The 25,450-nt window shown below is 43.8% G+C and overlaps 1 protein-coding gene across 1 annotated transcript; it reads left to right on the forward strand.

The window, feature by feature from the left end:
- Positions 1-205: 205 nt before the first annotated feature.
- On the forward strand, positions 206-24,628 carry T265_08629 (hypothetical protein; the record flags this gene model as incomplete). Its single annotated transcript, XM_009174491.1, has 10 exons — positions 206-278; positions 486-552; positions 4,076-4,187; positions 5,673-5,805; positions 12,542-12,672; positions 15,557-16,651; positions 18,713-18,841; positions 19,248-19,329; positions 20,464-20,613; positions 23,421-24,628. The coding sequence occupies 10 exons, from the start codon at positions 206-208 to the stop codon at positions 24,626-24,628; spliced, it is 3,180 nt and encodes a 1,059-aa protein (XP_009172755.1).
- Positions 24,629-25,450: the final 822 nt, after the last annotated feature.

Genomic DNA, 25,450 nt, shown 5'->3' on the forward strand with positions numbered 1-25,450 from the left:
AGGAAATACATTACGCCAAGTTTTGGTGCACTTGAAGGAGCGCCTGCAGATTGATAAGACTGTACGGAGGGGCGTATTGATCAGTCAACTAGGGATATGCGCGCCAGAATTGCTGAGTACAGGCGGTGCACAAACAAACCACCAAAGAACACGGATGAGTATCAGGTGAAAATCAAAGAATAGGCAGTGGCAAAACGTACACTGGATGCCGGATTTAGTCCCACTGTTCCCATTGGTAGCGAGGATTTATATTCCCACCACATCCACTAGTCGACGGGGTGAAAATTGCCAAACATGCCACCGATTGTTTACCAAGCTTCTCCGAAATGACGATTAATCACTCGGCTACAACCGTCTTCCATCTAGCTTACTGAGTCAGATATGTTTGAATGGAATGTCCTGCACTACATATACAAACCGTTTTTTTTTCAAAATTTGGGCTTGTTTGTGTTTTTCCCTATTTTGTTTCATTCACTCACATATAGGTCAAGCAGCTACACTGTACAGTAACGCGATCTTGTCCCGGACACTCGATTTGACTCTGGATAACAGGTAATTGGTTGGTTTTTTTCCTGTCGGTTAAAACATGTACTGTGAGTAGTCTAAGAACTTGATGTACAGTTGTGTAACCGATATACAGCTTGGCGTGGCATCACACCATCGTAAAGGTGAATCGTGTATTTCAGAGAAGACCACACGCAACGGCGAAGACGTCATGTCATCTTCTGATTGTCCCGGTATCGCTGTCAGATTCACCCTAGATTTGTTAGCCCATGGTCGCCATAGGTCCTATAGACCAGAGAAACCATGAATAACTTACAGAATTTGGTACACACCACACGAAAATTGGACTAACTCGGTGAGTGGGCGTTGCCCAGTTGGCGTTCAGTGTCTGAGACCTTACCATCAAACGTGTTTAGTCCACGCCCATTTGATATTAAAATACTGTATAGGCGACCGGGTAAAAGAGCGCTTCGTGTAGTGATGCATATGCACGGCCCGTATCTGAACCCAGTTTGCCGGTCAACACTGGTCAAAGCACTGAACACCTGCGCAGAATGGGTACCCGGAGGCAACCCTATAGTGTTACGTGCGAGCTCTTGGCACCGAAGTACACACGAGGGAGGACGAACTTGCGGAAGCTTTTGACCGTCCATTATCCCACCTAAACAGGATCACACGACAATGAGCACAGGCATCAATAACTCTATTCCCATCGGTGTACCGGCGTCATCCACCAATCTTTCAAATTTTCACAGCAAACGCTCCGCAAGCGTGACAGGACGCTCCGTCACGCGCAGTGTCAAGGAGCTATTCCATTAAATCTGTGGTTAGTGTTGTAAATTTTAGGATGACAATGTAGAGGACGTACTTTTTAGAACGAATTAGCTTTGGTTCCAGAGGATTATGCTCATCAACCGGACCGGTGAGCAACCGGTGACCCTCAAGACTGATACTTCTAATTTACATGCCTCCGTGTATTGCGCAAATCTACGCAGACGAGGTTGCATTCGAATGCCTTGGTCGTCGCTTCTCAAGGCCTCTCACGCCCATTTTATGACAGTCCGCTGTGCTATTCTGTCAAGTGCCGGATGTTATCGGTAGCATACTTTCAAACCTTTCAGAAGACTGTCCGAGTAATAGAATTTCGAGACTGCACGACTTCGAACTTGATTTTTCAGATGCAAGTTTCAGACACTCGCCTCATGCGGCCTAATCAGTGGCGTTAGAATGCGTTCAATTCCAACAGTGTTTTTCCTTCGAATGGTGTTCGAGGTTGTGTTGGTCCATTCTTTCTGAAAGGCTTTATTTTAACAATCGCAAATGAAATTGGCTAAAAGCCCGTGAGTGCGATCTATAAGGCATCCGAGTCTCGCTACCTTACAGTAAGGAAGACAGAAAAAGGTCTTAACTGCCTAACTGCCATGTTGTCTGAAGGAAGCATGTGGACTGGGATAGCGCCAGGCTGCCCAAGCGTAGACACAGCAGAGGAGATGCTGAGGTTGGGTTCGAACCATCGACCTCAGAGCTAGTAACTTCAAATCTTAACAAAACAACGCCTGATACACTCAAACTTGGGTACCCATTTATCAGGAACGGTTGTCCCGGACGAACTTCGTAAAATGGCCTTTGCAATATGCTCGTTTGTTTTATTGCAGGTGTCACACCCGTGGATGTTGTGCTACCAAGAATGCAGAACTCCGTGCAGCATGGTATCTACCAGAGTGTGTGGAGTCATACATTGAATTCCGGATATAAGTTGATGACAGATAAAAGTTTTAGAAATATTTGTGTCTAAGCCGAAGTGAAACACTGCTGGATCAACCTCCGTAACTCTACCTCAGAATGGGATAATAACACTCAGTTATCTGTAGAGAGCGGCATATGGACAATGAAATTGCGCATCAAACTGTGCAGGTAACCGTTCAATCTGTGTTGAAGTGTCATAGAGCCATTGCAGTAGCAGAATGTCTCCTCACAGAAAGCTGCTAAATAGGAGCAGAATTGAGGTAGGTCAAGAAATGCGTCCACTTCGGTTTCGATTAGGAAGCCGTTGGAAGTGATTCAGCAGGTCTGCGCTTCGGTGTTTAGCCAAGTGCGGAAGGGCCCCAATGAAGGTCAAAAATTCTTCCTAACAGCCAAGCGTTCGCGAAACGATGCACAGTGCTACTCTATTCAGTTGAAGACCATCGTGAAATCAACGAACAGACTATAGGGCTGCGGATTCCGTTCACGACAGGTTTCTTGGATTTGCCTTGGAGCAAAATAAGTCATCCATACTTTGACTATTACAAAATGCACACTACTTGCAAGGAATGTCTTTTTTCAGGATACAAGCGGCAAGTTGATCAAGGAAGACACGAACCATAGTCTTGAGTGTTGTTATTAGGCAAGTGATCGAGGTAGTTTTCCATTTTTTGTCGACTTTCTTTCCTTTCATACTCAGGGATTACCGTTGTAATCGTGAATCCTTGCGAAACTTCTTCTATCTTCCAAACTGTGCATATTAAGTTGAGAATTTTGTTTCGCAGTGTCGGTCTCCTTCGGTTTGAATGATTCTGCCGATAAATCGTCCATTCCCGCTGTTTTTCATTTTTTTTAGTCGTCAACAGCTCTGTGGCTTTATACAAGTCATCCAGTTTAGTCTTAAGTGATAGATAGACAGTTGTGTGGTGCTTCCAGACTGCCGGGACAAATTTTCCAGTAGTGTATTCGTCTTCTGGCAGCTGAAAAAACTTGGGCTTTCATTTATTATATTATAATGCCGATTTGGGTCGGTCAGTGAACTACACTGTTCAGAAGTCATAGTTGTATCACGCCCCTGTGCTGCACCATGGTTGGTCACGGTTTAGTCTGTTACCGTCTGAAAGACAATGATCACAGAAATTCACTTCTCTCCTAACGCCTACATTACATTCCGATGTTCCCGTTAGCAGTGTCTTCGTTGGTAACCAGTATGTCCAGCGCCATTAGTGCAAACACAGCCACAGTTACCATAAGTCCAGCCTTTTGGGTCATCCAGCCAAATAGAAGCCAGGAGACCTGGCCTCTTGAGCGCTTTTGCTCTCTAGTCCTGAGCGCTCGGTCGGATTTCAGCTGGTGCTATCTGTCTCCGTGCGCTGTTTATCAAGCACATTTTTTGAAACTCTTGACCTCATTGTCCAGGTGTAGCAAATTCTGTTCACCAAACATCCGTTTCTGGGTATTAGTTTGCCCGTGTAACCTCTGCCTCGAGCCCCTCCCTTCCTCCATTCAGTAAACGTCCCAGTCAGTGTGAGTTCCATAAGACTCATCATAAGACTTCTCATAAGACTCGTCAGAATACTCCCACAGAAGAACCACTGTGTCTGTAAGTCATTCTGTGTAGCTGATACATTCTATCCGCATGACCTACATATGAAGAAACGGGACGCGGAGTTTACACTCCTGCCATCTGCTGAAGTTCAGCTTCCACTAACAATCGCGCGCGCTTTACCTCCTGGATTTAGTTATGTGATCATTTCGAACAAAATTTATGTTGGCCCAAAGCAATAACAGCACACTGTCACCTTGTCATTTTCGATTTACTTTATAGACTGACCATCCATATGCAAGTTGGTGGGGTGCTACGCATTTACGACAACTGCTTCTCTAAGCCGGTAAGTGCAATTCAGTTTTTCGCCGCACATTCGGCTCCATCCTACAATGTGATCAATGCATGCATGACAATTGACCTAAGCTCACGGACCACTGATCAGTTTGTATCCTTCTGAACAGTGTGTATTAACAAAAGCTACTGATGAGTTTTTAATGGTGGCTGCTTTTATTCCCTAAAAAGTATTTTGATCTAAGTCGCGACAGATTGTTCAGTCGCTGCTCGGCACGAGCTGAGTATGCAGTGCCGTGTGGATTATGAATGAGGGCGCACCTATAAATAAACCATGTACAAGAAACTTGTGCCGGAGGAACGCAGTGGTATTCATATCTGTTTGTTTTTCTGTCATTTGGCGTTAACCAGGATTTGAGCTTCTGGGGAACATTTTGTGAGTAAGCCCGCCTAAGGGAACCATTGTTATGCACTGGTAGCTATGATACCCAAGTGACCCTCCAGATCCTCAGGTCCGAAGTAACTTCGGATCGGGCGAAAGGGCAGATGAATGACCCTATGGGGTCTACCATATGAAGATGCGCTTCTATACCTGCTATGCCACTGGGCATATGGATGCATTAGATCCGTCTAGCAGTGAAACTCTAGCGGTAAGCTTGAAGAACCGTGTATCCCTCTTGAATAGCTTGAACACGTCCATAGCAACGCTTGAGAAATTCTCACATCATTAAGCTCGGGAAATATACGTTTCAATACAGGTAAACTAAACGGCATCCTGGCTTTGCCAAACTTTAGCATTGATGTACCCTCACTTGATATTCAGTTATCCTTGGATGAGTAACAGTCAAACCGGAAAACATGAGAATCTGTCAATCACTTTTTACAAATTGCCACAAGTTATCCGCCCAATAATGCCTAAGGGTGGTTTAGTGAAAAAAGAGCGAATACTGATAAAAACCATCAACACGATTCCACTTTATAGAAAAGCGTCCGATATTCCTAGGTATCTCATAGGAAATAGCGGAATTCAAACACATAATTCTCTGTCACAAAATCACGCTCTTGGCCATGTTTGTCGGTGGACTTTAGTTCCTTGTCGATCGGTTTCATTATGTGGTCCAGTTAGATGAAGTCCACCAAGACAACAAAAATGGACATTAGAATATGGCGGCAGGCAATGTGGTAAAACGGAAGCAATGGGTATCAAAATCTAAGAACCATATTAAACGACTGGCTAAGTAAGACAGTCTACTGTTCGTATTGAAATAAAAAGAAGTCTCGATGAATGCCACAGGGATCACCCACGTGACTTACCTAAGGAGTCATGTTGCGAAACTTGAGATTGTTTCGATTCGTAAATTCCAAAAGACGCTAAGAGACACGTTCAGTATGAAGGTCAAGTGCACATAATTTGAATGAAAAGACAGGCGCCTACATCGGAGAAGCTGGTAATTCGAGCCTTTGTTTGCCTTTTCCTCTATGTTAGGTCCACACTATACTCAGAATGAAACAAACCCCATCTACGGAGACAAATATTCAAATGTCTGCGATCATTTACATTTCTCCTATTTGCCATTTCTCCTAGCCTTCGATCCGCCAGCTTTACATATCCAAAACCACTAGTTCCGAGGAGGTAATCAAACTTGTTATGACAATCGTTGGATCTGCAGATGACCCACAAGCCTATTGCCTGGTGGAGGAGGAAGCAAATGATAAGGGTTAGTTTTTATTTGTCCACAAAATGTTTCTTTCTCACTCCTCTAGGAAGGGTAGCTGTTCTCACCGAAGCTACTCATAACCTACCTATTCAACCACAGTTCCTTCTCCCCAATAAAGATCAACCCCAGGAAAAACCAAATAAAGTGATCCTCTGAGAGGATTGCTGAGTATGATGAAGGCATGGCGTAGGCCAATAAGGGCTATGATAAACCGCACCTACTCACTTGTTCACGAATATCGACAACTTTCTAGTGAAGTCGTTCACTAGAAAGTCAAGGTCTAAATTCACAAATATGTTAACAAGAGATAACTGCATGTAGTAAAAAAGAGTGGGGATACGCAACAGACCTGCTGACAGGTGAGAGCCATGTGGAACAGCGACACTCATATCATACTGGGCCAGAAAAATAGCAAATAATCTCTGGTTAAATAATTTTCTGACCTTAATTCGATAATCATCTACGGCCATACAGTGGTTGGTCAGTGTCCTCTGATTTCTGTTCAACTGAGCCCAAGTTTTCCCATTAGATTTCTGAGGTTTCCACATTCGCTGGCTGTAGACTAATGAATAAAAGACTTTAGTCAGTTATTAGAATTATCATTCAGGTAACCCAGCCTTCGTCAACAAGTTCAGCTGTCCGCGGCAAAACGTCCGTGGTTAGAGCAAGCAACACAGACCTGCGTCAGATTTCTATAGTTCTCACATAGCTAAACCTGAGGTGGCGCTAGAAGTAGCTTTCAGTAACAATGGTTCTACAGACCAAAAACTACGAAAGTGTTTTATTACACTGGGTAACCCGGTATGCTAAGTCTGCGGTAGTGCTATTAGTGACTTTTAAAAATTAGCTTGTGGGTAGAATCAAGCTGAATCATATTCAACCACAAAACGCCATGCGAGTGCATTTTGTTTCTGTCTCACCGGACACTAACAACTTCAAATGCTTGGCTCCACCCACCCCCAACTTCACGGATATTCCGAGGCGTTAAACTCACAACAGTGCCAGGAGTGATTTTTGGTGACAATCGATTTCTGGACCAACTAACGTGATGGCTGCCACTAGCTGACCACACGTGTATACCTAGAATGCACCATCAGATACGCGTCACCCGAATACGCTAAGTATCAAGTGTTTAGTCCTCCTCACCGCCTTGGAGTGCTACAAGTTGCCTCTCACTGAGAGGCTCTGGTTTGGTTGTAGGACTGCCCACTATTCCCACTGCTATCCCAACTCTGTTTCGTATACGCTGCATCATATTGAACCATAGTATGTTGACTAGTGATTTAATGGACAGTGATGTAGTCTATTTGCGTGTATTTCGTGCACCAATGTGAAAGGACCTGAAGCAACACCCTGGACATTCCGGAGTGCTATGACTACTAGAGTACCACAGGTGACTGTCTGTGACAGTGTTGCTAAGACCTAGCTGAATAATGGGTAGCACCGGCTTTTTCAGCTGACTTGGACCGCCGTATATAGTCCAAATCTTCATAATCATCATTATATTGTCCGTCTTTTTTCGATTCAGCGATTCAGGTCTTTCAGAAGTTGATTATGGGTTAAACTAAAAGGTCAAGTTCGCACATTCTATCGTGTCTGGCGAGACAAGATTCAACTGGGATAAAACAGCAGAATTCCAATGAGCGCTTATAAGTGGCCGTTACCATACACAGTGGGATCCTTTCGACAAGCCCAAAATGAGGCCGTGCACAGGTTTAGATTTATCGATTGATATGCACGACGTTTAAGAGGTTGAATGCCAACAGCTATCGCATAAGTCTCATCTAACTTCCACAGAATGCTTAGCGCCTACTTTTCTCCATCGTAAAAGCTGGTTGCATTTTTCTCCTTAGCATTGCTTTTGTAGAATACTCAACGTTTGGAATCGCAATAATTTAGGGACTAGACGACTGCTTTCTTCTTGGGCAGCACTGACTTTGCACTCCCCTGTTTCGGTCATCAAAAGTTTAAATAGGGGATGACTACTTACAACTTCCTAAAAGGATACATGTAGGAAAATAACTTCAGAAATAGCATTTCGTAAACAATTTGCACTCCCCTGTTTCGGTCATTAAAAGTTTAAATACGGGATGACTACTTACAGCTTCCTAAAAGGATACATGTAGCAAAATAACTTCAGAAATAGCATTTCGTAAACTTCGGTGAGTTTTTCCTCAAGAGGACAATCTGTGTAGCTGAGGTAATGTACTTAAGGTGTGACATCTGAGCTTAGGATTGACTGCACATATAGGTGTAGAGCCTCCTACCGCGGACAGATGAATGGCGACCAGTCAGCCAACGTTACTGTGGTAGGAAGCATAAGGGTTCTCGATGCAGACAGGTAACATAAGAGACGTGTGATTAATGCAACGGGAAAAGAATCAAACTGTTTGGCAACGGGCCGCCAGTTAGTACTGTGATTGACCAGCAACCGGGCAGCGGCACTCATCCTACAATCAGATCATTTGATCACATTGGCTGGCTCCTTAAGTGACGATTTCCCAGATGGAAGTTTTACGCATCTCGTCTAAGATACTCACTGAATGATGCCTAGTGTGATGGGATTTGGTGATTATAATTGAGAGTTTGAGTAGCGTCATCTGTTGAGTGTCAGTTATTCATAGCAATGATTAGTCGCCCCTGACCGAACGTTTAAGTGTTTAGACAACACGCCGTGAGACGGCTGTTTCGAAACTCCCTTCAGTTTTATGCGATGTTCTCTGCTGGTGAGTTCCGCTAAGGATAAAACGGCTGTGCGACACATTTCGGCTTTAAAACATAGATTGACTTCAATTACAGCACGAAATGTACTTTGAGGTTTACAACATTCCTTCAAACTACCCCAAAAAAAGAAAACCGTCATTTAATGTGTAGTGGACGAGGGGCTAGACAGCAAGAGGTTTGAGGGCTTGGCATGTCTGTCTACCAGTCAGAATGCTGGCGGGAGACTTAGACGTTTGGTCCAGCAGTGCATCCTCAAGTTTGCTTAGCTCCTGCGAATTCTGTGGAACTTCAAAGCAGATGATTTGCAAGGCCGCTGACACTACTGGAACTGTGTTTTTAATAATACAGTTAGCCGTCCACTGCTGATGAGGAACACGATGTTCCTCAGTTATGGCACGATAAGATACTCATAAAGCTGCTGAAGACCCTTTACGGTCAATCGCTGGCTTCACCTTTCTTGAAACCTATTAGGTAGACGCACGCTCTTAGTTTCCATCAAAGTTATTTTGCAAATGACTTCACGATTTTAGGCTCTTTGGCCCTTATTTAATTTGGCTAAACTTGATGAATATCGGTACTTAGACGAATAATGGGATTTTCCTCGTGACAACGCTGAGCTCAAGAATGAGAGTAGAATAACGCCATATCCTTTGGCATTAATGGCCGGTTTGAGCATTTTGTGTGCCTACGCCAAAATAAACGTGATTATTCTTCATCAAACTCAAGCTGAAGTTCCACGAAGCCCGAAGATCCACTAGCGTCTGCATGCTACGAATTTTCAAGAACGTGACTGCATGCAACATGATCACGTGTTTGCTACGCCGAGGATTGTCCACTAGCGTCTGTCCGCTTTGAATTTTCAAGAGCGTGACTGCATGATCACGTGTTTGCTACGCCGAGGATTATTTTTGGGGTAATTAATGGCATTTATTGACAAAGCGTACTACTCATAAAGTTGAAGGATATCATAAACGTGATGATCAGCTGGGTTCCGCATTCAAACCAAATAATTCGAAAAAGAGTGTGTTTCGCTATCCGGACGACTTGTTCACGACCTTGAGTACATCATAGCTATCAATGGGAAAATTTAAGCATTTGATTTGGGGATCTTCGTCCATTAGTAAGCATGCGCGGCACCTTCTCGATTTTTTCCCCTGTTGCATGCCGAAAACAGTAACCCTGATGAGGTTTGCGTTCATTTACGGGCTTTAGCCATGGATGAGAGCAGTGCCATCATTTCAGTAAGGCGAAATAGACACAGACATAACGGAAGAAAGTCTATATTAGGGTAACAAGTGACTAGAGTATTTGAGGGAAGAGTGAAGCGAACAACCACGTGTGCGTCCGTCTGCCACGGTGGGGCTGACATGCAATTTGCAGGCTTGTAGTCGGTTTCGGATTGTGTTTCTTGTTCCACAATCCAAGAAGAAAAGATGGACCCAATATATTAAACTCTAAATTATGCGTCGCTCACTTATGATGTAGAGGCCGCGCACACTGGCATGAAAGGATGTTCTGAACCAGGCGCCCTGATATTTCACACCTGGGTCTTGAGGATCACTCGAGTAATCTTCTAACTGCGAACTGGTGGTCTGCTTTCACAGCGAACTTGGTCGCAAGCATTTGAAACTGACGTTCGTCTTTTAAATGTCCTGTGAATGTGGTAATTTTTCTAGCACCTGAGGATAAATGAACTCGAAAATGAAGACAACATGCACTTTAAATAAAGTAAATGTGCACTAATACTCCAAATCCATGTACAATGGACGGATATTTTTGAAACTTTATATGAAAAAATAACTCAGAACATGTCACATGAAGTACATTGATGGTAGGTTTCCCAGGTCACGTGTGACCTGCTGGATCCAGTTGACATCTATGTCAGTGTCAAATCAGTGATTGACCTACCTTGTCTCACAGCATATACGTGTGTACATACACACGCCAATGTAGTTGTCACATAAAGGTAACAGGATAACTCTCTCCCAGACGACGGACTGACATAGCCTTTACTCCTTACGTTCAACCACATCGGTATGAACTTATGCTTTTCTAAGACACAGCCGCCATATGTATTTGGCACTATGGTACTTCAAAGCACTTCATTAACAGCTATGATGAAAATGCAACGCACAGATCCAAGGTCCTGTTCTAAAAATCCCCCACTGGAGAAACCACCCTAAAGAGACACCATCCTTCACAACTCATGAGTTCTAATTAGTGACTTCAAGCTTCTTTGAGGAAGAAAGACCCTGAGAAAGTCAATATTTAGCTCGAATCAAGGTCCAGCTTGAGTCCTATGAAATAAACGAAATAAAATGATCGGTTTCTGTTGATTAGTCATGTAATGTGAAGATTTGATGGTGACAAGCGGGACATTAGCTGTACGCATTATCCTACTGCTCCGGATTCATCCGGATTCACCCTGAAACCGGTGGTTCTCGGATCACACGTTTTCTGGACGATCAGTTTCTCTGACACAGTGAGTGTACTCACTCAAAACAACCACTTCCACCCCCAAGCCACTATCCACCGTCGATCCCATTGTGCAGACAAGCGGGATGTCACCTTTAAGGACAGCCTGAAACTGGCCGATTTTTCATCTCAGCTGCAACAACCAACCAAAGGGAATGCAAATAGATAGCTAATGAATAGCACAGAATTACTTTTGATAGGACACTACTTTTAGGTTCGGTGGAAGCTCTTGAAGACTCCACAATGAGTTTTGCTCATTTTCGGGCTCTTCATGTAGGCGTAGTCTGCAGGATTTCTGCTGATTTTAAGTCTTACTGGAACACCAGATTCACGGGATATTTTTTATCCTTTGGTCCCTTCTCTGGGGATGACAACCTCGCAGTCGGTCAACCATGTTGGAAGCCCTATTTTTCTCTACCTTATTCAGCTTAGAACGGCACGCATTCGGAGTCTTGATCCCATCGTAACCTAGGATACCGACTGTTGCTCTGTGCTGGTAGGAACGGAATTCTATAGAGGAAAATGTTGGTAGCTCAGGTATTTCTCCACAAAAACGCACTGATTATGTCACCTCGATTGGTGATGAAACGTTTGCAATCAAATTGCCCAGCTCAGCGAACAAGCCAACGACCACCAGGAACGGAATTAAATTTTTCTCATGGTTTCGACCAATCATGATAACCTTCCGGGAGACTGGGATGATTCTTTAGAACATAGGGATGTGAATACCGATGACAAGGCCCATAAATGCTGACAGATTTCCAGACAAGTTTCATTCCCCTATCTCGTGAATCCAGCTAGTCTATTAAAAGTTCAAATGCCTAATGGATCGTAAAAATGATATTGTGGGAACCCACTTTCTTATATTTCAAAAGTCTCCAAAAGATGACCGTATGTTACACGACCAATGAGTACCTTAATATAGGGATGGCTACCACTTATGATTTTTTCTTTTTGCTTTGTTCGGGAGTCGATAATGAGGTTTACTTTACTGTCTACTGGTTTGCCGCAAAACTCCGAAAGCGATATCGTATAAATTGTTCACATCGCCGGAGACGAAATTCAAGGGTTGGTCTGTGATGCAAAATGCGCGTTGGTTGTTAATCGAAATTCGTAAAGAATCACCCTAAGTTTACCAAACGTCTGAAGACAATCGAGTGGTTTAAACTCGAGAATGGTTTACAGTAACCGTACATATCCGTGTCTGGATTGCATATGAATGCAATGTCATGGCTTCCCTGGCCCAATCGACCTATATGCTTAGGAGGGTGTCTTCTAAAATACAGTTCACTTCATATGTGTGTTTCTTGACCAATCCAATTCTGTTTCTGTGGGCTTTGTAGAATGTGTCCCAACCCTGCATAGGAGCCGGGACAGTTACAATCATTTTTCCAATTTTAGGGGCAAACCAGTGCAACCTGCAATCTAAGGAACTATTACACTGGAAAAACCAACGTAGGGGTCGCTCTTTGTTCGGGGCCTGTTTTTGCCTTCCTAGTAGCACACTTAGTCTAATTACTTTGTTTTGTTGGCCTAGCGCCCGGTCGTATCATTCGAGACCACGAGTACCCTTTGCTGATTTCACGAACCAGTGGAATAAACGGCGTACTTATTCTACGGCGAAGAGAAGAGGTTGTGAAGGCTGGAAAAGATAAAAAGAAGCCATGGGTGAGTGAATCACATGTAATGCTAATCAATTTTGAGGACTAAACTATCAGTAAATTCTGGTCTTTCTAGCACAATTTATCAAACGCGTCGTTCTCTCCCATCATGGATAAGTTTTCTGACCTCCGCTGAATGGCATTTGGTTTGCTGTAGGGACCAGAAACGAATCTCGAGGTGCTTGGGCCAATAGAATTAGCAAAAATACGCTTTATCTCATAGAGGCTAAAAATCGGAACCGTGAGCGATGGTTTGGTAAGTGAACCCGCTTGGCGTGCCAGCCGAGGTTCCTTAGCGATCTATTATAAGTGGTTCGTTGAACTGCATCAATGGAACTTAAGCCGATAAACCCTTGATTTATCTATCTACTTTTTCTCAAATCGTCTATTCCTCACCATTTTTTTAATCTTAATGTAATTCTGTTCGAGAAAACCTACAGTTTGAGTTATCCGCCTGAAAGTATGCCCTATTCTTTCACGAGAAAAACAACTTAGAGTGCAAATCTGGAATACGGTAGGCGTTTGAAAATGATATCAGGAAATGCTCTCACAAGGTAATTCTATCTACTGTCCAATCTGGTAGCATTGGAGTTTATCTGCGGAGATACCAACAGAGGCGAGAATCACTTTTCCATGTTCTACGTGTTCCACACGTGGTGGGGCAAAATGAACAAAGCAGTCCGGTCTCATTTACCGATACCACGCGCAACTCACAGCCGTCATATGATTGAAGAAACTTAACCCTTTATATGGCATGTTGTGACTTGTAAATGATAATATTTTGGTCGAAATTAAAACAGTGATCATAAGAAGACTCAAGTGTAAATTTAAGACGCCAGGTGCCCTCAGGGTCATGACTACAAGTCGCCTACTTCTCTCCAACATGCGTGTCAAGACGGTTTGGAGAAAGTATCGTCTCGGGCTGCTTGATGCTTCGGAAGTGGCTTCCTTAGTGTTGCTTGTGGTCGTTGATTGTGAAGACTGCAGAGATAAGCTTACAGGGTACAACTTCTACCCAATCATCCACCTGTTTTTTTATTAAAACTGCAAGGTTGAATTATTCATTTATAATTTGTCCACCGTTCCACCCCCCGCCCGGTTCAGCTGATGCGTTCGAAGACTTGCAAATCCACATTTTCGGAAAAGGTATGACAAATTCAGCTCGTCTGCTTTTCAACAAAACTTTTGAGAATATTGACTTCTGGAACCTGGGTTCCAATCTTCTTGGCTTAGAAGCATTCAAGCAAGAGATTATAGAGAGATGAAGCAAACATAACAACAGGCGTCTTAGGAAACTTTGCCGGGAAACTCGGCCCATCGTTCACCTTGTTGATTTAGCAAGTTTGCGCTAGAAAAAATTGTTTTGGATACATTATATCTTCTGTGATGACATCTTCAATTTGCGAGACAATAATATGATTGCCCCGCCAGTGATGTAAAAAGCACGCAAAGAGGCCTGAGTCATTTCATTTCAGTAATATCTTGTAAGGAGGGAAAAAGTTATCTGTTTAATACTAAAAGGTGGTAGTTCCATCACTAAAAACTAACGCGTGCGGCTCGCAGAGGACAAGCGTTTCCTGTGCATTGCTGGAAGCAAGCGAGGTAGTTTACTGATCTGTTGAAGGAAACCACTCATAAAGTTTGTGAAATCTCTTCATCTGCTATCAGAATGATCAAACAAGCAACAATGTAGCCGTACTTAGCGGAAGGCCAGTAACTCTACAACTTTTATGATCCCTATCAAGACACTTTTCTGCTCCCTGAATAAATTATTTTACCTATGCTACAGAACCTAATACGGATGTATCAGGCCTCCTAATTTCATAATCTGTCCAACAGCCAACTGAAGCTCCGTTCAGCCATCATCTACATATCTAAGCGATCTACTCATGGGAAACAAAACGCACGACAAGTATTAGCGATCGGCAAGGTTTGAACATAGATGTAAGAAATGAAATCCTATTCGACTGTGCTTAGTGAGATTAATACAGTAAAAATCTGCGGCACCAGACACCGTGTGGTTCTTGGTTCAAAATGTGGTCTGCCTAACCCATACTTAGAGGTCGTATATATCCGGGTTTCCATGCAATCTCCCCTGTCTTAAACTAACAACATTTTTCCATGTGCCGTTAGATGAATCAAACTGCACACTCCATTTTCAACCCGGATAGATGCAGTAAGATCCACCGCAAGTTTGGTGATAGGTTAGATAAACTTACTACTCATAAGTAGCCACGTTGTTCGAGAAAATAAGCTGGTAGCAGACCAGGTTCATGTCCAACTGGTCGTGGTCCCCTGACCAACGGTTTAATATTTTCAATCAGAAAGCTGAGTTTAAGATTGCCCTATATTAACCTGACACACTTTTATTAGGACTTCATAAGAAAGATCTTTCGCAGACCTTACAGCTCTCCTGTACAGAACCAAGTGTTATTTTCTGTGCGGTCCCTGAATTGTTCTGGCTACTCTAGTTGGGCACTTTTGATAGCTAACATCAGTTCGTTCACATCTGTAGTGCGGCTGATTTTTAGCTGTCACGTGTTCGGAGGACATGCGACCAGGTAGTTCCAGTCTGAAATGATTACAGCTCATTTTGAGCAAACCAAAAGCCTGATAGATGAAACGTAATTCGAGGTGGTATTTGGGGCTGACTAAGCTGGAATCCAAATTACACTTCTGTTTATGATATTCCAACTGAAGAATGGTGCCCAACTTAACCTAGTACAAGTCTTGTCCAATTTATAAATGGGATTAACGAAAATGTATGGAAACGTGCCTACCTGGTGGGCTCAAAAAAGGAGGAAACCGGTAGCAGTTTGTCCGCTTTTTGTCGATCAAATTTATCAGTATTTATGGTGGCATGATTCCCTTTCTTTCGGATCCCCTCCCAGCCAAAGGAAAATGATGAAGAAGGCAACAATCCACTTAATGTTATTCCCCGACTGTTCAGAAGCTTCCGCCGTAGTAAAACGTTAGATCTACCCAGAACGAGCACCACCACACCCACCCAGCTCCCTCAAAGCTCACTTCGACAATCATCACCGTCCCCTGCCCACTTACCACTGTCAAAAAGTCCTCACCGTGTGCACTACGATTTGGGAGTGAAGGAATCCACAGGAGAAAAAGATCGGAATTGGGTGAACCCATATTATCGACCACTAGACAGACACGTATTCAGTGGATCAACACCTACCGGATTAGGAGCTGCACCTCAGGATATGCATCACAGCAGCTCCAACTGGTCTTTAGCTCCGTCTGGAGTTTTCAACACATCAATACCCGGAAGACAATTCCCAACCCCTCCGCTACAAACTTACCGTATTTCATCCACAACGCGTGATTTAAAATCACGCCAGACAACGTTGCCATGGGCCTACAAGTACCAAGACGACGAGTCGGGCACTTTGAACCCTACCGAATCAACCATAAACAACCAGCCGGTTAGCCAAGAAAACATTGACTGTGCCACACTGAATAGAACTAACAGGCAACCTCCTTCAGCTCACCTCGTCGAGTCCTGCAGTGAAGTTTCAATCCGACAGGCAGCGAACCTACAGGGACGAGATCCAAATATGTCCCCATCGACGTTCCAGATTCCTAAGCAGTCACAAGTGTGTGCCAGCTCAACGCCTTCAGAGCAATGTATGAGTGAGCTAGAGAAAGTCTGGGCAAGAAAACACATACTTCGATACAAAACAATCGGAAATCCTCTGTTATTCAATGAAAGTTTATCGAACGACGTGCGACATCATTCGCAGCATCCTACTCTACAACCGATTCAGAACAACCACTCCCCCGTAAGCACATCAACAAGAAATCAATCTTCAGGACTCAGTTCTGCAAAGCTTTTGTTTGCACCACAGACCAGGAATAAGCGAAGTTCTCCCATTACAATGATAGACATGTCCCGAGGGAAAACAACCAAGCAAAATGCAATTTCAAAACCTTTGGCAAGGCCGGCGCAAACAGGCTCAGATACGATCCCCGTAAGTTGAAAGATCAATTAAACATTCTCCTGAGCGTTTCGTACACTAAGGTCATGTCACTGTGCTGAGCAGCACTTAGGTGACGGAAAAGTTACTAAACCGTGGTGGAGTGTTAAATTGCCCACGATCGGTTTGTTTCTTAACATCAATTTTCTTAATTCTACACTCGGAAAATATAAAGTAACCTGTTCATTTAAGTTTCATACGACGAATAAGATAGTTCTAATTTTGATAAGGCGGCCGCACGCCCATTTTCTATTCGGTGCGCTTCACCGCTAAAACACTTAACAGTAAGTCCTAGCCTAGTCCATTGTCTCTTTTGTCATATTGTCCAATTCGCAACTAGTCACATCCCGTGAAACCAATGTTCAAAGTTTAATGCGGCCCCCGGAAAGGAACCGTGGTCCTTGAAGGAGCATTTTTTTACCCCCGGAATATTTATTGCTGGTGAGCAAAAAAACGAACAGTCCAATGGGTGAGCAAATCGTATTGACACTTTTATACTCATTCTTCCTAAAATCATGAAATTCTGTTGCCTGTGTACCCACGGACGGGCAAACCATTCGACAGCCAATTTTCACTGTGTTGGTTGCTTCAGCGGTGTGTTAATCGCGTTGAAAACTTGTCAGGGTTCTGCGAAGAATACAGATGGTTACAACCATAGAACTCTTCTGTATGGTAGAGAACCTCAAGGCGTTCAATGGAGTGCTTCTTCAGTCTTGGTGAAAAGTCTTCAATAGTTTCATGTTTTAAATAGCTCAGTGAATGCACTCTTGGACCATGGTTCACATGCTTCACATGATTCACATGCTTTATATGAGCTTTCATCCTGTATGTAAATTTAATCTACGCCAAAAGTTCCTGGAGCTCTACACTGCTATTTTATGTCTGACGAGTGTTTGAGCAGCAGTGGGAATAGAAATCTAAAGCACTGCAAAAGAGCATAGTGTTCCGTCACTAGGGAAAAAGCTGTGATTTGTGCGATATGTATTGTACGATGGTTACAAACAACAAGCCACACCATGCCCTTCAGGCTTTCAAAGTTAAGTGAATTCACAGCCGGGATATACTTCCAAATCAAAATTCATGGGTAGATAAAACAGGATTTTGGCTCCTCAGTTGGATGTGTCCAACTGGCTGGGCTGAGCGTGTATGAACGCAGCGGAAGTGCCATGTCCATACCTTGGTGAGACGTCCTTTATCCACCTAAAGAGTCTTCCTGTTCTTCATTTGATAAGCACCGGGAATTCGTCCACACGGCTTGGCGTTTAAAACGCGTCTTTCCAGCTCCAAGATGTATTTTTCACTAAGTGATTAAAAAACGTAGTGGTGATCAACCTGTTGTCTCTCAAGTGTTCTCGAGACGCACCCCGAATTTACCACTTGAGGTTCATAACCTACAACAGAAACTTCAAGAATCATTACATGACGTTAAATACTCAAATTCATCTTCTATGTCTATTTTAGGTCCTTTTTCACATTTCTTTTCATTCAGTTTTCTGTGAGGTCCCCAGCCAAGAAATAGATTCACTTCAGTTTGCCTCACATAGGTAACTCGAGGGATGCGATGCCCCCACCCATGAATGGATCGCTCTGGCCCATAAGGTTTGTTTATGATCAAATCAGTCAATCTAGCTGCTCACCTAAGGGTGAATTACAAGGTATTCACTCAGAAACCGTTGATTTTGAAGTAAAAGTTGGCGTCAATGTCATTGAGGTAATATGTGAGCGCAGTTTAGAGTAGCAATTCTATATTCTAGCTGTCAGCCAGTTCCGAGGATTCGTGACCTTCGGGATGAGAGAACTGTGTATATTACACAAGAACACACGGGCCTTTGTACCATTGCAAGCGGGATTGGAAGTGTTGCTTGGAAGTGATGAAATGAAGTAATCAGATTTACTCACCTTCTCCAGCTAGGCCCAGTGTTTTAATTTGTCCTAATACCCTGGCTCGACGCAAATTTCAATAACACATAAAAGTTAGTCAGCACTCGCATACTTGATTCGTTTCGAGTCAAGACTAATAAACATATCCGCTTTCTGCCTCACTGCTGTTCGTAGGACCAGCTCCGCAACGCGGAGCAACTCGAACAGGACAGACCTGTGGGTACACCAACGAAGGCAACACAACCTGTTAGACCAAATTTATACTCACCACATACCTTTCAAGGCGTGTCATATTTACTGCAGGTAAGTTGCAGAGGTTCGTTTTGTGTGCCTACCAAGATATAACCTTCCATTTGGTACTTGATTCGAGCCACGGACACGGTCAGCACGAGGTATTAATGCTGCATGGCAAAACCTTTCGTTCCATGGGGATGGCCCTCGTCTCAAATTTAAGCAGCGCTTTTGAATGGTGCCAGAAGTGCTTGTTTGCATTGAATTGTCTCCATTGGTCGCTCCGCTGTGTGCTGCTATTAGACTGCCTCCGTCAAAAAAGATACTTGTAAGACCCTTCCTACTATAGATGCTTTGACCACTTACTCATCGAACAGTATGTCTTAGGACTTATGCTCGGCTGTAAGTGTGTTACGGTTGCTCAACGCAAATAGAGACTACCTTCCCAACTAAAGTCATTTTGCTATGGTTCAATCAGGTTAGCTTTAAATTCGAATCCTTACGATCATTAATCCAAACAATCGAAATTGTCACGGAGAAGCAAATTCTCACTCCAAGAGGTATCAGGCTGTGGTGCTCATGCACCGATTTCTCATGTGTGCTTTTGCTCAGCAGACCAAAACTGTAAAATATGGGTGATCGCCAGCTGTGTGAGGATCAAAATATCCTCCAGATGGCCAGCCAGTTTGGTCAAGGTCCTCTACCGGACGTTCAGCGATTGCTCACCATGGCTATTTTCAAGGGTGGGTTGTTTTAGAAAAAAAGCGAGATAGAGTCGAACCCCACTGGAGATGCATTATAACAACAGATCTACTGAAGCTAATCTGTGGAGTTGCATACCACTGAAAAAAGTTCTTTCCAGACGAAAACATGTCATTGGTAGTTTGAGGTGATCTTACCAGGAATGGATGATTTCAGTATGCGAACGATCCACAGCTAACTAAAACAGTTTCACCATTGCAAACCAAATAAGAATTAGCTAGGTGTTGAAGTCGGTTTGTCCCAGGTGATGTATCCAGATCTGGTTACGTTCTTTTGGAAACTCAAGCTGAATAAACCTAGCAGAACTGACGTCACCCCTGATGACTTTAGAACTAAAAAGTGCTTCAGGTAACTGATAAGTTGTCTCGCATAAATATTCTATTACAGTGCTGATCTTTCCAGAGGGGACTTGAGCTTATCCCTTCCTGGATATCGTGGACTGAACGAAAAAGTGACAATGACACGCACATAGTTTGTACCAGACTAGGCATGCCAAAATTATACGGCACTGTGGCAATAGGAACGTATGTTCATTAATTTTCAGACTGTCTTTAGCACGATAGCACAGAGGACATGTGTGCAAACAGGACTTGGAATGACATATTCGTCTCCGAGTTGTTTTAAACGTTAATAAGAGAAGATGGAACTTTGTGAGGATAAAAATACTCGGAGTGAGAAACAGTCGCCGGAAAAGGCAGTTTGATTTGGTAAAGGTGGGTTAGGCTCGATAGTTTACTCACCATGAATGGCGAGTATCACACACAGCATTCTGGAATTGGCTTTAGCAAGTACATAAAGCCGACTGCAAAAAAAGAATATGAAGTGAACAAAATGGACTGTCACACAAAATATCATCCGTTTTTTGGGCCCATTGTGAAGTTGGTTTATTAGAGATGTTCCTCAGTTTGTCTCACTTCTTCTCCAGCAAAAAGCTTGTCCTTCACGAACCGGAACCCTGAGAAAAATGACACCGCCCGTAACTACGGTAACGCAACAGCCCACTGCGGACATGGAGGCACCAACGCCAAATGTACCCTGTCGAAAAGGGGAAAACGGAATTCATCATTTCCCGAGATCCGTTGGTGAGTTAATCAACAACCTTTTAGGCTTTTGTTTCCATTTGAGAGCTTTTCGTCAGTTACTTGCGGTGAGTGTTTAACACAGTATTGTCGGCCATTCTCGCAGCTTTCTGTCAGTTACCGTTCCTCAAACTAATTGGTTACTTCCCACGTGTCCGAGTCCGCTCAGTAACCCGAGTAATGCTACCAACCATTGGGCAATAATGTGAACGTGGGATGCTTAGTTGAGCCTCCCATTAACACCAATGTGATCTTCACATGTGCGTGCTCCCCGAGTGGCCTCCAATTTGGGCTCAGGTAGAACATAAGCTGATGGATACTCATGGACTACGTCTATCTGAGTGGCTTCAAGTTGGATGAAACTGATAGTGGACTAATGAAGAGTATTCAGCAACCCTATCAGTAGTGTGTGCATGCCAGTAAGCATCTTAAGAAATTAAGACACTGTAAGGATGAAATAGTGTTTGTTTACATGTCGCGGTGCACCAGCAATTACCATCTTCCATCAACCAGCGCGTAAATGGGGTCACGTAAAACTAACTTGTGGTACTAAATATGTCTGTACTCATGGGTTGCTGCACCCGCGATTCCCAGTGAATCGGAAGACAGCTGATCTGGTACGGAGACGCGTAAGAAGATATGCATCAATTCTTTAACCAAGCGTAGCCAGCTCACAGCTGACAGGCTGAGCCGCAACAATTTGACCTGTTTCTTATCTCATTACTTACCTTTTGCCGGTCTATCAGAGTGTTGCGAATTCACTGCTTCCGCAAATACTCTCGCGTAGATTTGTCTGATGAGGTGTTTCGGGTTCACAACAGTCCTGAAGGCATGTTACGCTGGCCCATATGGTATATGCCGTGGACACCCTATCGTGTCCCTCTTCAGCAGATGTGCCGTGGCTTTTCGGTCAGCTTGCAAAAGACTGACAGTAACCCTCAGAGTGATAGGTCACCTTCGGTAAAGTGGTAGTCTGGTAGCAAACTAGGTATGAAAAACGTCAGCACGAGCAGCGACGAATGGTCTGCCTGCAAATTTCAATTTCTTGACATAGTCTAACCCCAGGTTGTTACTCGGACACATACAAAATTTTCACAAAGCACTAGACATTGTAGGAGACTAACGGATGCACTGTGAGACAACTGTTCAATCTCGCGCAAGGCTTTTAGTTCCCCTTTATTACAGAACGCGCTATCAACCGCCCTATTTAGTTGGAGTTAAAGGGGTTTATTACTGGTGCGAACGGATACCTATTTTGACGACTGATACGGCAACACTGAGGAGCCGCAGTAACGGAATACGTCTTTGGGAACATGTATCCGGTTTGTCCTGAGCAGAACCGGCTGCCCAGTATCTAGCTTCTTCTAGAATTACAGTGGTCCCTTTTGCGTCCAAACGTAGGATACTCGATGACCTTGTGCACAGTAAATGGGATGTATGAACAAAGTGAACTGATGGTGTGTACACTGTACTAGCTGCATTTCCCTATGGTTACTGCCTCACAATATCGTGTGTGTGTGTATCCCCACCACCTTCAATCATGATGTCATGCTTCAACTTTATGAATTATTGGGCGCTTGTTGTGACGTTCTGTCGTCCATATAGGACAGTCACCATTGTCATGGGAGAGAGCAACATCAGTGTTGAGACCGATGCTTCACTGCCGTACAACCATAAAGCTCATCTAATTATGTTTCAAGCTTCTGTATATGGAAGCCACGTCCCGTAGACATAAAACAAGACTTACTGTAGCCTGGTACATTCGCCGCTTCGAACTAAATAATATTTTTTTTCACGCCACAAGTGACGCAAATTAGGAAATGCTATCCGGGACTTTGAGGCTCTTGCACTGACTTCATCAGATATATTGCCAAGGCGTGTAAAATTATCCACACACTCCAGTAATCCTCCTCGCATTGTAAGGTGTATGTTCAGAGACTGTAGGTTCTGAAGCACGACTTTGCACTCGGAAACTGCAAGGCGCATGCCGAAAGATTGTATGACGGTAGTAAATATAGATTCTGTGCCACACTGCCACAACAGTGAGCGATGTTTTTGCTGTGGCCCTATATCCGTTGTCAATCACAGCAAACCACAAGAAGTCAACTTATTACAGAAAAATATTAGATCTCGTAGCCTGTATCCTTACGACTCTTGTCCGAGTAGTTCTCTCGCGGTGAGTTCATAACAAAAAAGGAAAAACTGAAGTTTCGCCTCTACTGCATCTTAGCAATACTGAATGTCCTTGCCCGTGCCAAATCTGCTTATTGGTGAAGAATGCCTTTCGGGACCGTGGGAGAAATTACAAGAGTGAGGTGCCACTCCTGTAAGTAATTTTTTTTCGATAATTGCGAGTTAAAATCGCGGTAGCCGCGTTCATTATTGCCGGAAAATCCTGCAGGGTTGTTAAACAGCAGAGGGTGTCAGTATGACTTGCGAAATATGCCAAGAGGACCACGTCTATCATAGCACCACGCAATTAGCGGGACAGAGCTTTATTGAGACTTCTGCTCGGGGACACATTGAAGGCAATCCATGCGTGTCTTCACCGGGTCATCATTCTGGTCCATTCATGCTTTGGAACAAATTCAAGTGACCAGACTTTGGATATCAAAAACAAGCGATCAAGGCAATGAGGGCAAAGGACAGTGTTACATAGAATAGGGAGCAACTCGACCAAATTCCGGAGAATATCTTCTCTCCGCACAGGGTACCATTGTGTTTGATGTTTCAAATTGTAAACATATATTTTCTGTCTGAAAAACAGCCGGGTAACATATACATGATATTCTCTGGATATTGCTGTTTAGGTGGGGCTAAAAACATCAAGTCGACGTCGCCATCCAGACTGACAAACCAAGAAGACGACCCAACGTACACCACATCTGAAAATGAGTATCATCGATCTTTGGACGTGACTGCTGTTACGTCAGAGAATAAGTTTACCCTGACCGCAAAACTGCCGACAATGGGCCAATCACTAAACGCTACGCATTTAAAGATCGCGCTACCAACAACTATAGACATACACGACGAACCTGCTCAAACTGTACCTACATTGTCCTCAGCAATGAAGCCAACAATAAGAGCAGTCACCAATCAAAAAGTAGCTATGGGAGTCCCGGATCCCAAGGAAGAGGACAATCAATCAAACTTGATGGAAGACAAAGGTAGAACAAATAGAAATGAACGTGAATTTCCCAATCTGGCAGCTCCATTTCCGTCATTGTTTGATGTGTTACATCATTGTAAAGTAACTCGCGTTGTTCTCGACCCTAACATTCCAAGCACTCACAAACAATTAGGCCTCAGTCTTTTTCTGACGAAATTCCCCATGGATGATATACAACGTGCAAACAACCTTCAACAACTCAAGAACAACGAAATAGAACACTACTCCAACTCGTTTGTGAACTCTGGTCAGAATTTAAGCCTCGCTGGTGGTCCCAAGGGTCCAAAGCCAGCCATTTACCCCCGGGAGGGTGGTGTCTTCAAACCACTTGATTATAAACCCAATGAAGAAGGTCCCGAAGTTGTCACCATAGCCGATCTCGTGCCCAACACCCCAGCAAGCATTGAAGGTGGTCTATCGGTGGGCATGATTCTGCTGGAAATCAACGGGGAACCGTTATCAAAACCCACACTGTCAACAGACCCACAGGTTAATGCCAAAAGCCCACTTGAACTGGCTGAGTACCATTTGCAGACTGCTTATCGAACGGCCAAGCGAGGACGAGCACCAATGGTACGAATCACCGCTGCTCGCTACCATAACAAGTTTGGGGTCGAAAACAAAGCGAGAAGATGGGAGCGCAGTGCAGGAGGGTTCCGCAACAGTTCACCATGTTCAATGACTACACAAGGGGAAAATGATTCGGAGAAGAAACTCCCCAATTCGATCTTGACCAGTTATCTTAATGGAACCACGTCCTACAGAAAAACGGGAGTAAGTTTTTCGCTGCTGGAGGATTATTTTTTGTTCAATCAATCGATGACCACAGCAGTCACCAGGCCCTAGTTCGAAGCCCTATTATGTAGCCATGCCGACCGGTTTCTATCAGTTTCTCGTGTGATAACTGACCTAAAGGTAAGGCGCGGGTAGTTGATCTCAGAGCAAGAAATTAATGCACTGCTGCCTTAAAGATAAAATTCACACCGTCCTTAGAGCCACGAAGCTAATGTTGAAAACTTGGTACCGCTTCCTTAGACTATGTACCAGAGAGAAAAAGCTACACATAGTTAATTATTGACCCGAAGCATTCCCCCAGACTGTTGTTGCTAACCATGGTGTTTTATTTCAGACGCGTTTCACTTCGTTCTTTTCTCGAGTTGCTGGCTCATCCACAGAGCAGTCAGTAATTACGTGCGCTGTATTTGGTCATGCTTCGACAGCAGCAGATGATCGTGTTTCCCTCACATTATTAGTTAGTTTTCCCATTGATTTGTGTCGCGCTTCTGTACCCTAAAGTGCGTCAGTTTTGGAATCCAGAACGTCCCCAGCTGGTGGTGCGTTTCGATTCTGCAGTAGTTGTCATAACAGCTTGATCACCAGATCTGACACTAAACAGACAATACAACTTTTATCTCAAATGGTTGGAACTGTGTGGGGATTTCCTCCTGTAAGTAAATCCAATCTATACTGGAAAGCCGAGAAGCACTGTACAGATGTTTCATACTTATTGGGAATTATCCGCAGTACGCATCTCACGAAACTCCAAAGAGTCTCGAACCCGCTAGTAGTTTGAACACTTAACCGTTCGACCACGAGTGGCTGATCAGCAGTGTGATTAACTCGCACTTAGACTGGAGCTGTGTTGGACGCCTAGACTTGTGGATTGAA

Source organism: Opisthorchis viverrini (genome assembly GCF_000715545.1).
Source record: "Opisthorchis viverrini unplaced genomic scaffold opera_v5_230, whole genome shotgun sequence".
NCBI classification, from domain to species: Eukaryota; Metazoa; Platyhelminthes; class Trematoda; order Opisthorchiida; family Opisthorchiidae; genus Opisthorchis; species Opisthorchis viverrini.